This window comes from Microtus ochrogaster, unplaced genomic scaffold (assembly GCF_000317375.1).
Source record: "Microtus ochrogaster isolate Prairie Vole_2 unplaced genomic scaffold, MicOch1.0 UNK124, whole genome shotgun sequence".
Lineage (NCBI taxonomy): Eukaryota > Metazoa > Chordata > Mammalia > Rodentia > Cricetidae > Microtus > Microtus ochrogaster.
In genome coordinates this window covers 71,054-84,523 of record NW_004949222.1, presented here as the reverse complement: position 1 = coordinate 84,523, position 13,470 = coordinate 71,054, and the positions used below count along the sequence as shown (strand labels likewise).

Below are 13,470 nucleotides of genomic sequence, written 5' to 3'. Positions count from 1 at the left end.
TCGAGACCAGCCTGGTCTACAGAGCTAGTTCCAGGACAGGCTCCAAAGCCACAGAGAAACCCTGTTTTGAAAAACCAAAAAAAAAAAAAAAAAAATGTTTACCACTACACCCTGGCCAACTTTGAACTTCTGATCCGCTTGCACACTGGTAACTTAGAAGTTACCTCTCTGACCTCATTTTCTTCCTCTGCTCATGTATTCCTAAAATTATGTAGATTGTTTCCTTAAACACACACATAATTAACAGTCCACTTTGTGCCATGAAGTCTTTCTTTAACAGATATTCAGAAGCTGGGAAGACTAGTAAAAAAGAATGCAGCTTATTTGTATTTATTTTGCATGTATGTGGATGTTGTTTATGTTGTGCACTATATGCATGCAGTGCCCACAGAGGTCAGGGGTGATATCAGAACCCTGAAACTAGAGTTACAGACAGTTGTGATCCACCATGTGAGTGCTGGGAATCAAACCTGGATCCTGTGTAAGAGCAGTCAGCGTGGTCCACAAAGCAAGTTCCAGGACAGTCAGGCCTGTCACACAGAGAAAACTTGTCTGAAAAAAAAAAAGAGAGAGAAAAGAAAGAAAGAAAAGAAAGGAAAAAAACCTGTGATAGAAATTAAATAAAAAGAAAGAAAAGAAAAACCTAACAAACAAAACCATTTTGTTAAGATGTGCTAACTCCTCACTTAGGACCTCAAGATAATAAAGAGAAAGATGAAGGCCTGCTATCTCTGTCTTCATTTTGTGTCTCTCCTTTGCTTTGGATAAAGACTCTTCCTTGACTGCAGGGGCATAGTAATCACTCAGGGGTGTCTGGTCTACCTAGTTTATGATTCTGAAAGCACAAAGTGAGGTCAATGACTTCACGTCTATGATCACCTTGGATTCCTTCCCACCTCTAGATAAGGGCAAGTATCTATGATGCAAGCAAGGCTGCACCCTAGGGCAGAAGTGATGCTTTTGAATGGGGACCAATCTCTTCCAGCAAGATGCTGCTAACTTCTTTGGACCACCTTGAAGAACAAGAGCAGAGATAATGATTGATGAGATCACTGTTTGACTCTGACTGCTCAGTCATGGATACTGCTTGCTTTCTTCTTGTGCATACGTGATAAATGCATATGTACGTTCATATGTGCAGGTGGGTGTGTATGCGTGTTGTGTAAACGAGCTCGTGGAGGTCAAAGACTGATGATGTCAGATGTCTTCCTCAATGACTACCATCTCAGTTTTTGAAGACTGCACCAGAATCTCACTGATTTGGTAGATTAGCTGGCCAGCAGGCTCCTTAGATCTATCTGCCTTTGACCCTTAGATTAGCTGGCCAGCAGGCTCCTTAGATCTATCTGCCTTTGACCCTAAAGCTAGTGCACACGGACACACCTGGCTTTGTGTGGTGCTGCGGACCCAAACCCAGCACCAAGTCATCCCCCCATTCTAGTTATACATACCCCTTGATCCAGTTCTGTAAATCCCAAAGGTAAGTGGGATAATGATAGTCCTTTATTTCTTTTCCGCCATATTAATTTAATATCTCTTCTCTACTTCTTATCAGTTTTCATCTTAACTTTTTTCAGGTTTTTTTTTTTTTTGTAGTCTCTCTGTGTAGTCTTGCTTGTCCTGGAACTCATTATATTAGACCAGGCTAGTCTTGAACTCACAGAGATTTGTTTGCCTCTGCCCAGTAATGCTGGGATCAAAGAAGTGTGCTCCTATGGTGGTGTGAATAGGTGTGGCTCCTATAGACTCATGTGTGTGAGTACTTGGCCCATAGGGAGTGGTATTAAGAGGTATGGCCTTGTTGGAGTAGGTGTGGCATTGTTGGAGAAAGTGTGTTACTGTGGAGGAAGGCTTTGAAGCCTCATATATGCTAAAATAGGTCCAATGTGACACACAGTTCACTTCCTGTTGCCTCAGCTCCTCCTCTAGCACCGTGTCGTCCTGCACACTGTCATGTCCTGCGATGATGATGGACTGAACTCTGAAACTGTAAGCCAGCCTCAACTGAATGTTTTCCTTTATAAGAGTTGCCATGGTCATGTGTCTTTCCACAGCCCCCATACCCAGCTAAAGCATTTGTTAATGTCATGGGATAGTGAATTCTATATGGGGATGAAATCGAGTAAGAGGGAAATGATACATTGGAAACCGTTGCTGTGACTGGAGTTTGGGGGGAAAACCCAGGCTCTGGTAACCCAACAGGTAAGGTTAGCCTGCTTGGCCCAATATGCCAATTAAAGAGATAGGTGAGAAGAATACTTGTTTAACAAGACCCAAACCCTGGGTTCCATCATCAGAATCATGTATACATATGCATGGTTTTATATATATAGTCAGAAGTTCAAGGTCATCCTCGGGTGTATGGCAAGTTCAAGGTCAACAGGAACTTCATGAAACCCTTTCAAAAGAAAGGTGATCTCTGTGAGCTCAAGGTCAACTTGGTCTATAATTCAGTTCAATTCTAGGACTACTAGTCTGTCTCAAAAGACTCTGTTTGGGGGGGGGTATTTTTTACTTTGTGTTTTTCTTTTAGTTGTACAAAATGGTGTTTTGGTGTACAAACGCATCTATGATCTTCTGCAGTTAACTTTTATGTGTGGCAAAAGTATCTGACATCTACTCTCAGGAAAGCTGTGGCACACATTGCAAATGTGTAGATGTCGTTTGCAATGTTACTAACCAGAAAACATGCATCACTTTCCTGATCCACTTAGCTTCTTGTTTGTTTCTCTTTCCCATGCTGAGGACCAAACCTAGGGTTTATAGCCACTGCTTGGTACTGAGCCACACCCCTCCACCAGCTCTCACTTAACTTTCTGTAGCATTAACAGAATATCAGTCCCAAGAGGGCATGGACTGTGTGCTGAACATCTGCAGAGCCCACGTGATAGTTCTGTAACACTTGTCTCTGTTCCTGTTCTGGAACCCTGACTCATCAGTCACTGTACCAACGGAGCCATTTCCCCAGCCCTTTGCTTAGGTGTATGTTTGCTTGCTTATTTGTTGTTGCTTGTTTGTTTGTTTTCTGTTTTGGAAGGGGTATTGCTGTTAGGATCTTTTATAAATTCATTGTTTAACAATTTTATGCATGCATCTTGACCACATCCACTTCTAACTTCCTCTTTCCATCCCCCTTGCCCCGAACACTTCCCAATATGCCCCTCTTCCATATTCTTGCCCCTTTCACTCATTCACTCTTTCTTTTTCCTTTTTTTCTTTCTTTCTTTTTCTCAGTGACCTATTGAGTCCTGCTTGTTTTTGTTTTTGATGCAGGGTCTCATATATCCCAGCCTTTCCTGAAACTCTCCTGTTCCTAAGGAAGACCTTGAGCTGCTGATTCTGCAGCCTTTACCTTCTGAGTGCTGACTTTACAGACATGTGACTTTATGCCTAGATTTTTATAGTGCCATAGAGCAAATTCCAGATTTGCTTCATCCCAGGCAAGCTCTCCACCACTTGAGCTACAATCCCAGCCCTATTACTTCTTATATTAGTTTATTATTTCCTTACATTTATTTCATTATTTTTAGCATTGCATTCATGCATCATTCTCACTGAACACTCTCACCCCTCCAATTCTTTTGTTTCTATTTAATTGTCATACATACCACATGTATGACAGTGCCTGCCTACAGAGGCCAAAAGGGGGCATCAGTTCCCTGGAGCTGGAGTTACAGATGATTGCGCGCTGCCCCAAGTGCAGCAGGTGCTCTTAACCACCGAGCCCTCTCTCCAGCCCCTGTTAGAGCAGTTCCTCTTGTCTCTTGGATGTCATCTTTGAGGTGTCTGTCAGGCATTCCAGACATAAACATGGGCTCTTTGTTCCTATCCATCTTCCCTCCACCTGTCACCCGTAACCGCCTCATTCTGTCCTCATCATCCTTCATTTTTTTAAATTTATTTATTATGTGTACAACATTCTGCTTCCCACACACCAGAGGAGGGCGCCAGATCTCATTACAGATGGTTGTGAGCCATCATGTGGTTGCTGGGAATTGAACTCAGGACCTCTGGAAGAGCAGTCAGTGCTCTTAACCTCTGAGCCATCTCTCCAGCCCCTTGGTTATTAGCTTTCTATATCTGAAGACTGAGCTACAGCTGAGGACCTGTCTCTACCGGGCTAGCCTACAACTGCGCTTGTGGACATTTTCTTGATTGCTAAATGAAATAAGCCTGCTTCAGTTAGGACTTAAAAGGCTTAGCCTGCCTCAGTTAGGACCATCCCTAAGCAGGTAAGCCTTGACTGTACAAGAGACACCACTGTGCATGAACGTAAGAAACAAGCCATTAAGCAGTGCTCCTCTGTGGTCTCTGCTTCATTTCCTGTTTTCAGGTTCTTATCTTGTTTTGTTTTGAGTTCTGCCTGGGCTTTCCTTGGTGGACTGTAACATAAGCCAAGTCAACCTTTTCCTTCCCAGCTTGCTTTTGCTCAGCATTTTATCACAGACTAGGATGTTGGGCGCTGTGCAGCCCAGCTTTGGACCAGTGCATGAGTGCTTGTGTAGTGGGTCCCCTGCTGAGGCAGAGCCCACGGGACAGTCTCCCTCAGCAAGGACTGGTGGACTTGGGGACAGTGCAGAGTACTGCTGGGACCATAGGACCCGCACACTCTCCTCTCGCTCATATTGATGATTCTCCCGGCGGTGTTTGGTGTCACTTGTTAGTGTCACATGGGACAGATGTGATCAATCTTGGAAATCCCACTTTTTTTCTTGAATATTTTCCCCTAAAATTTTTTAGAAGCTGATGCTTCTCAGGTTTCTTGTCTGGAGATGCCAGCTGTCACTCCAGACCCGGGAAGCTGTCCTGATTCAATGCTGACAGGATTGGAGGCAGATCACCCCTACTTCTGTAAATATGCTTTGTTAAGTTTTGAATGAGATTGTTCTTGAAAATATGTGCCTATGTCAATTACCTTTAATTTTATAAAGACAGTATACACCTGGCTCCATATTTAGCTAAGTTAGCAAAGTGAGAAGTATTATTTTTGGTTTAAAAGATGTTTTGATGTAAAAGTTGGGGGAAAACATATTTGACATATTTGTTTTTCTGGGAGGATGAGAAAAACTTGTTTGCACGTGGGAAAAAATGCTTGTTCTGATGTATAGATAAAGACTGCTGGAGCTATTCTGGGGCGGCCACCAGTGTGAGACTCACCTGGCGGTTGAACAATTCATTTCTTCACCCCTGCTCATTTCCCTTGCTCAGTCCTCAGCACTAGGACATGCTGGTTTTGATTGTTTCTCAGCCACTTGGTGCTGCCATTTGATGGCCCCATCACTAGACTAGGCAGTTCTTTTCCTCTGCCCTCATCACTCACAGTCCACTGTTTTCCTAAAGCCACTGGGAAGAGTCTTTAGCATCTCAGGTAGCCCTGGTTTGTTGTAAGGACAGGGTCGCTTGTTTGTCCCGGCTGCCCGGCTAGCTTACACCCGAAATAACCACACAGAAACTGTATTAATTAAAACACTGCTTGGCCATTAGCTCTAAGTTCTTATTGGCTAACTCTTTTTTTTTTTTTGGTTTTTCGAAACAGGGTTTTTCTGTAGTTTTGGTGCCTGTCCCGGAACTAGCTCTTGCAGACCAGGCTGGCCTTGAACTCACAGAGATCCGCCTGCCCCTGCCTCCCAAGTGCTGGGATTAAAGGCATGCGCCACCACCACCCAGCCTTATTGGCTAACTCTTACATATTAGTTTAATCCATCTCCATTAATCTGTGTATTGCCATATGGCAGTGGCTTACCGGATAAATTCTAACCTGCATCTGTCTCAGGCAGAGGATCTATGGCTTCTCTTCTCTGCCCTTCTTGCTCCCAGAATTCAATTCTGTTTTTCTCCACCTACCTAAGTTCTGCCCTATCAAATAGGCCAAGGCAGTTTCTTTATTCATTAACCAATGAAAGCAACATATAGACAGAAGAACACCACTGGTTGATTTTGAACTCACTATGTAGCAGGGGAAGACGTTAAATGGATCTTTCTGCTGCCTCTTTCCAAGTGCTAAAGATGGCAGGTACATGTCACTTCTTCTGGATCAGAGGGAGTTTTAAAAATAAGTCAGATCATATTAATCCTTTGATTGAAATTAGAGCGTTAAAGACAAGAAAATCCTTTTAATCCATTCTTTAATAAACTCTTTCTAAATACATACTATATGTTAGCAATACAGGACTGAAAAAGACAAAGCTTCAGTAATCTCATGGGGAGGTGGATATGGCAGCAAATAGGTAAACAGAAAGAAACGACTCATGGTGGTGTTTCCAGGTAATCCCACCACTCTGGAGGCTGAGGTAGGAGAATCAGAGGAAGCTCGAGGCCATGGCCAGTTCTAGGCCAGGAAAGTCTACATTGTAAAGCCTTGTTACAAACAGCTAGGATAGTAATACACACCTATGATCCCAGGACTTGAGAGGTAGAGGCCAGAGGATATCCAGTTCAAAGTTATCCTTGATTAAATTGTGAGTTTTTGAGCCAATCTGGGCTACACAAGACCTCGTCTCAAGTAACAACAATAAATAACCAAAAATAATGGGGCTGGCAAGATGGATCAGTGGGTAAAGTGCTTGCCTCTGGTGGTCTGAACTCAATCACTGGAGCCCAAGTAAAGGCAGAAGGAGAGAACTGAATCCAGAAAGTTGTCCTCTGACCTCCATGAAAACCATCACATATGCTCCCTACCAAACAACGCTACAGAGAATAAACTAAAAAAAACAACTGAAACAATTAAAGCCACTAATCCCATCTTGAGCTCACTGCTTTGAGTTTATCTAATCCAACACTGTTAACAGATGACTTTGGGTTTTGTTTTTAGTTTTGTTGTGTATTGAGCTAGCCTTGTACTCCTGATCCTCCTGCCTATTTCAACATAACTACAACTAGAGTTTGAGGCAAAAGGCACTGCTCCTGAAGCTTCATCCAGCCAGGCTCAGCATCCTAATACACCAATTAAAGAGGTAAGTAACAGTGTAAAGCAGAGAGAGGAGACTTAATCAGTGCCCATGGGGGGAAGGAAACCACAAGTTCCTCTTTAGGGTGCTGCTGTGAACTTTTGGCTTTAGATAGAGGAAGGGCAAGATGTGTGTGTAATCACGTAGTCTTGGTCTAGAAATGATCCCGGTTCCTTCTCTCTGATGACTACTGATAAGGTGTCAGTCTGTTAAACTATAAACCATTGTTAGTGCCTGTTAGCATCATCACCAGCCATGAAGGGGATCAATCTGGTTTCCTACAGGATGATCTACTCCAGGGTGCAACCTCCCCAGTGTTGATAATGTCTCTTATTTTGGGGATCCTCTGTCTATGAAGATCCAATATACCTGGAATTCAATATAACCGTAGGTTGTGAGCAGCAGTTCCGAGAAAAACACACCTGTGTTAAAGACTTTACACTGCCAAGTGACTCAGTAACGGCAGACAGTTGAGGTACTGTGGGTCCAGCCAGGTGTAGTAAGTAGGGCACACCTTTAAACCCAGCACTGGACAAGTAGAAGCAGGCAGATCTTTGAATTTGAGGCTAGTCAGGTCTACAGAGTGAGTTCCAGGATAGTTAGGGCTAAGAAAAACTTCATCACACACACACACACACACACACACGATAGTTCAGATCAGTTGCCAAATTATTCATCTTTAGCCCTCTTTAAAAAATTTTTTAAAAATCTTATGTGTATGAGTGTTTTGCCTATGTGTGTGCATGTATAACATCCTGATATACCCAAGAGAAAGCCATGCTACATCTATCGTCTTTCTTGATTATTGAGAGCAACACATTTTAATCTCAATAGTGTTCCAGTTTAGATCGCCAGTTAAACATTAACCTGTTCCCATGGGAGCAGCTAGCTGAGGAAGGGCAGAGATCTTTATGTCCAGTAGAGTATGCCCGATGCCTGGCATAGGACTTGGCATGTTTAGTCACTCAATAAATAGGTCAAACAATAACGAAACCGAACTACCCAGTCAGGACGGTGGGTGATGAGATGAGCAGGCATGGATGGAGTACAAATGCTCAATAGACTCGGAAAATACTCACCCTCACCAGCTATCAGAGACATGCAAATACTCACCCTCACCAGCCATCAGAGACATGCAAATACTCACCCTCACCAGCCATCAGAGACATGCAAATACTCACCCTCACCAGCCATCAGAGACATGCAAGTGAACACCACATTGAGAAGCTGGAGAGATGGCTCAGCTCTTAAAAGCCTTTCCTTGGGGGCTGGAGAGATGGCTCAGAGGTTAAGAGCATTGCCTGCTCTTCCAAAGGTCCTGAGTTCAATTCCCAGCAACCACATGGTGGCTCACAACCATCTGTAATGAGGTCTGGTGCCCTCTGCTGGCCTTCAGGCATACACACAGAATATTGTATACATAATAAATATTGTATACATAATAAATAAATAAATATTTAAAAAAAAAAGCCTTTACTATTCTCTGACCACAGTTTGGTTCCAGCACCCACATCAGGCAACTCACTACCGCTTGTAACTCCAACTCTTAAATATTAAAACAAAACAAATCACAAAAAAAAAACCCCTACATCTTACACCACTCAGAAAGGCAGTCATTAGGAAAACAAACAATCGGGCCTGGTGTAGCAGTGTATGACACTTGAGAGGCAGAGGCAAGTGGGTTTCTGAGTTCAACATCAGCCAGGTCTACAGAGGGAAACTCTGTCTTAAAAGACAAAAACCAAAACCACAACAAAACAAACAGCAAATAACCTGATATACATAATAAGTTTCAAAGCAGCTAGGGCTACACAGTAGCACTCTGTTTCAAACAAAACAAAACAAAAACCAATAACAGAAAGCAAGCAAACATTACTAGCCAGTGCTGGTAAGAAAGAAGACAGAAGACAGCCCATATACAGGGCTGGTGGGATCATCATGGAGATTTCTCAAAATACTAAAAATAGGGCTCAAGAAATGGCCTATTTTGCAATTGAAAGTGCTTGCTGTTCTTGCAGAAGACCCATGTTTGATTTGCAGCATCCATGTTAGGCAGCTCTTTTTCCAAGTGAGCCATTTCATCAGACCCAAATGTGTTTTTTATGACACAGAACAATGCTTCATGTATGGCCAAAAATGTTAAGAATTTACCCAAAACCCTTGTGTTAGTATTTGTGTACCAACATGCTGTGTAATATGGCAGCCACTGGCCAGTGGCTCGTGTGTATTAAGTCTGTGTGGCGTGGCTGGTCCAAACTGAGAAGTGCCACAAACAGGTAATACATGCAAGGGTCTAATGACTTAGAAGAAATTAAAGTATAAGCTGGGAATAGTGACTCTAACCTGTCTTAGAAGTGGAGACAGGAGGATCGAGGGAAGCCTCCACTCCATATTGAGTTGGAGGTCAGTCAGAGATCCTATCATGAAATGCAAAAACTCTGTAAAGTATTGATCATATGTTGAAATCGTAATATATTATTGAAATCGAATAGAAATTTTTTTTTTTTTTGGTTTTTCGAGACAGGGTTTCTCTGTGGCTTTTGGGGCCTGTCCTGGAACTACTCTGTAGACCAGGCTGGTCTCGAACTCACAGAGATCCACCTGCCTCTGCCTCCCGAGTGCTGGGGAAATCGAATAGAAATTAAAGTTTGTTGAAATAGTAATATAGTGGTATGTTTGGATAAATGGATTCAATGAAAAGTGTGTGTGTAGCCGGGCGGTGGTGGCACACGCCTTTAATCCCAGCACTCGGGAGGCAGAGGCAGGTGGATCTCTGTGAGTTCGAGACCAGCCTGGTCTACAAGAGCTAGTTCCAGGACAGGCTCCAAAACTACAGAGAAACCCTGTCTCGAAAAAAGAAAAAAACAAAAAAAAAAAAAAAAAAAGTGTGTGTGTGTGTGTGTGTGTGTGTGTGTGTGTGTGTGTGTGTGTGCTGCTAGGGAACCAGACCCGTGGCCTCATCCAGGTGAGGAATACACTGTACCACTGAGCCATATGTTCAGCTCCACGTAAGAAATGTTTTTATGGCACAGAGAAGATGTCTCCACAGATGAAGGAGGTTGCTGCCAAATCTGAAGATTCCCGAGACACACATGAAGGATCAGTTCCTGCAAGTTGTCTTCTGAATTCCATATAGGCATGCATTATGGCAGAAGCTTGCCCACATATATTAATAAATGAATAAAATGTTAAAAAAGTTGTTTTTCTGAGACAAGGTCTAACTGTATAGCCCAAGTTGGGTTCAGATTCATGGTGTTTCTGATCCCCCTGCCTCAACTTCCCAAATCCTGAGATAACAAGTGTGGGTTAGAACATCGGGCTTAGAGATTTCTAAAATTAACTTCGTCTCATTTTACTTTTTTCTCTTCCTTTTCTTTCTTGTAGCCCACTGTTTTAGTTAGGGTTTCTATTGCTACGATGAAACATCAGGACCAATGAGCAGGTTAGGGAGGAAAGGGTTTATTTGGCTTACACTTCCACATTGCTGTTCATCATTACAGGAAGTCAGGGCAGGAACTCAGACAGGATCCTGGAGGCTAAGGGGGTGCTACTTATTGACTTGCTTCTCTGGCTTGCTCAGCTACCTTCTTATAGAACCCAGGATCAGCAGCCCAGGGATGGTACCACCTACAGTTGGCTGGGCCCTACTGCACTGATCACTAATTTAGAGCATGTCTTACAGCTGGGACTCAGGAAGGCATTTCCTCAACTGAGGCTCATTCCTTTCTGATGACTTTAGCTTGTGTCAAGTTGACACACAAATCCAGCCAGTGCACCCAGATTACCTCGAAGTTCTCATCCTCACGCCTCCACCTCCCAAAGACTGGCATTAAGGGTTATCTACCACTATGCGCTTTTTATGCAGGGGTGCTGGGGATGGAACCTATAAACTGTGCACACCATGTTCTACCAATTGAGCAACACCCCAGCATCCTCCCCCTTTGTGATCCAGAGTCTTATTGTATTACTTAGTCTGACTTAGAACTTGGCAATTCTCCTGTCTCCACTTCCCAAGTTCTGAGGACACGTGTGCACCCCTTCTGGTGCTATCAGGAAGGGGTTTTAATTTTCTCCATTACCTGATTTCCTAATGATTAAATTGTGTAAGTTTTATGATTTTTAATTTTTTTAGGATTTTTAGTTTTTAAAAATATAAAAAACTGCATTATTATTGTGAGTATGACGTCTGTGTGCCAGGCCATGTGCCATGCCTTTCACGTGGTGGTCAAAGGACAACTTTGTGGAGTTCATTCTGTCCTTCCACCTTTAAGTTTGGGGGTTTCAACTCGGTCATCAGGCTTAGGCAGCAAGTGTCTTAACCCTCTAAACCATCTCCCCAGCTCTAATGTTTTAAGGTTTGTGTGTGTGTGCCTGTGTATCACATATGTGCAGGAGCCTGTGGAGGTCAGAAGAGGCACTGAATCCCTAGAACTAGAGTTAATGACAGTTGTTACCTGCCATGTGGATGCTGAGAACCAAACCCAGGTCCTCTGCAAGAACAAGTGTTCCTGGTCATTGATCATCTCCCTGGCCCTGTTTGGAGATTTTGAAATAAAAACAAGAGAGACCCACATCATGCAGCACCGAAAGAAGGAGGCTGAGATTACTTGCTAGAGGTGGAAGAAGCAACAACAGACCTGCACTTAAGAGAGCTGGGAATACAGTCTCCACCCAAGGAACATGTTTACGCCAACTTTGAAACTATTTGCTTTTAAAAAAACCAAATGAAACAACAGAGAACAAAGTGTTCTGAGGTTGTTTTTATTCCAAGAATGCTGTGAGCTGTGCCCAGAAACCACAGTTGGCACCCATTCATCCACAGCACCCACAGCAGCACCATGAGTATCAAATCCAGGGCTCCTGGGAACCCTGTCTCCCGGACAGTCAATATGACTGAGTCTGCCACTTAAGGGCCCAGCTAGTTGGACCCGCGTGGTCCCTCCGCATCCCCGACTTCTCTGGCAGGCAAGAAGTGAGTCTCAATGCCCCTTGAGCCCATGCTCCCTGGGTCTGGGCCATTTGTTTCTTGTTGCTCTGTTTCAGACAATACGTGCAGACCCCCAACACGGAAAAGGGGTCCTCCAGTCTCTCCAGTCATGGGCCTCTTCTCTGATTCCAGGTAGCCCCACTGGGAGCTCCTGTCCCCAACAGAGAGTGGCCATATCTTAGGGCCACAAGCAAAGTCACTGTCCTCTTAGGTGTGGGACCAGGCTCCAATGAGGAGGCTAGGAAGCTGCTGTGGCCTCCATGGGCTGGATCAGCAGGGTGGTAGCCTGAAGTGGGTAGTAGCGGCCCTTCCACGTTTTCCAGAAGATCCCCTTTTTGCGCTGCTGCCGTTGCCGTGGGATGGAGTGGAAGTACTGTCCATTGAGATTGGAGTGGCTGCAGGTGCCAAACCACCAGCCACCTATAGGGTTAGAGCACAGAAGATGAGGTCAGAGTCTGCGCTTCCATACTGCGAGAGGACACAGCTGGCAAGAAGACGAACTTTGGATTTTAGACCTTTAGGATTTATTACATTCATTTATTCTGTGTGCATGTGCATATGTGTGTGGGTGTGCACATGCCACCGTGGTGTGGGGGTCAGAGGACTCTCCTTCCACCATGTAGGTCTTGGAGGTCAAACTTAAGTCATCAGGCTTGGAGGCAAACACCTTTACTGACTGAGCCAATGTACAAGCCCTGGCTTTTTGTTTGTTTTTAAGACAGGGTCTCTTAGTCATGCTGGCCTCAAACTCTCTAGGTAGCCAAGGATAACCTTAAACTTCTGCTCCTCCTGCCTCTACTCTGAGTGCTACAGTTACCATTGTGCACTACTGTGCTTGGTTTATATGGTGTCGGGGATGAAACGTAGGCCTTCGCTCATGGTAGAAAAGGCTACACTATGGAGCAGGGCTTGCTGGTCCAACATTGTAATCACCACGCTCAGGAGGCTAAGGCAGGGTGATCAGAAGTTTGAGGCTAACCTGTCTTTACAGATGAAGCATAAGGAAGGCTGTTGTTGTAACTCAGCTGTTATAGTGCTTGCCCAGTGTGCATGAAATCATGAGATTGATCTCCAGCACCATGGGAAGGAGCCTGCTGGCACATGCCTGCTATCCAAGCACTTGGGAGGTAGAGACTGACCTTTTAAGGTCATGTTTGGCTATATAACAAGTTCAAGGCCAGCCAGAGCTATTTGAGACCCTGTGTCGGACAACTAGAACACAATCACCAGAAACTAGGTTGCAGCTCGGTGGCAGAATGCTTGGCTAACATGCACAAGACCCTGCAAATGTCCTCACTGAACTTTCACAATAACCCTAAAGAGTGGGTACCGTGAGTATGGCTACTTTAAAGATGGAAAACTGAAAACAGAAGAGATTAATTCAGTGACTGGACCAAGGGCACACAGCAGGCAAGCAGAAAGGGCCCCAGGGCTGATGCCCTTGGTCCTGAATGTGGACTACAGTAACGTCTGCTTACCAGAGAGGCTGCTGATGCCTTTGGTCCTGAATGTGGACTACAGTAACGTCTGCTTACC

General features: G+C 44.1%; 1 protein-coding gene across 1 annotated transcript in view; it reads right to left on the bottom strand.

Moving 5' to 3' along the window:
* Nucleotides 1-11,700: 11,700 nt before the first annotated feature.
* Angptl4 (angiopoietin like 4) overlaps nt 11,701-13,470 on the bottom strand; it is a 6,005-nt gene continuing 4,235 nt past the window's right edge. The window contains exon 7 of the mRNA XM_005371717.2: nt 11,701-12,354. Within this exon, the coding sequence (XP_005371774.1) occupies nt 12,173-12,354 (182 nt within the window). The 3' untranslated portion in view covers nt 11,701-12,172. The remainder of the gene's footprint in view (nt 12,355-13,470) is intronic.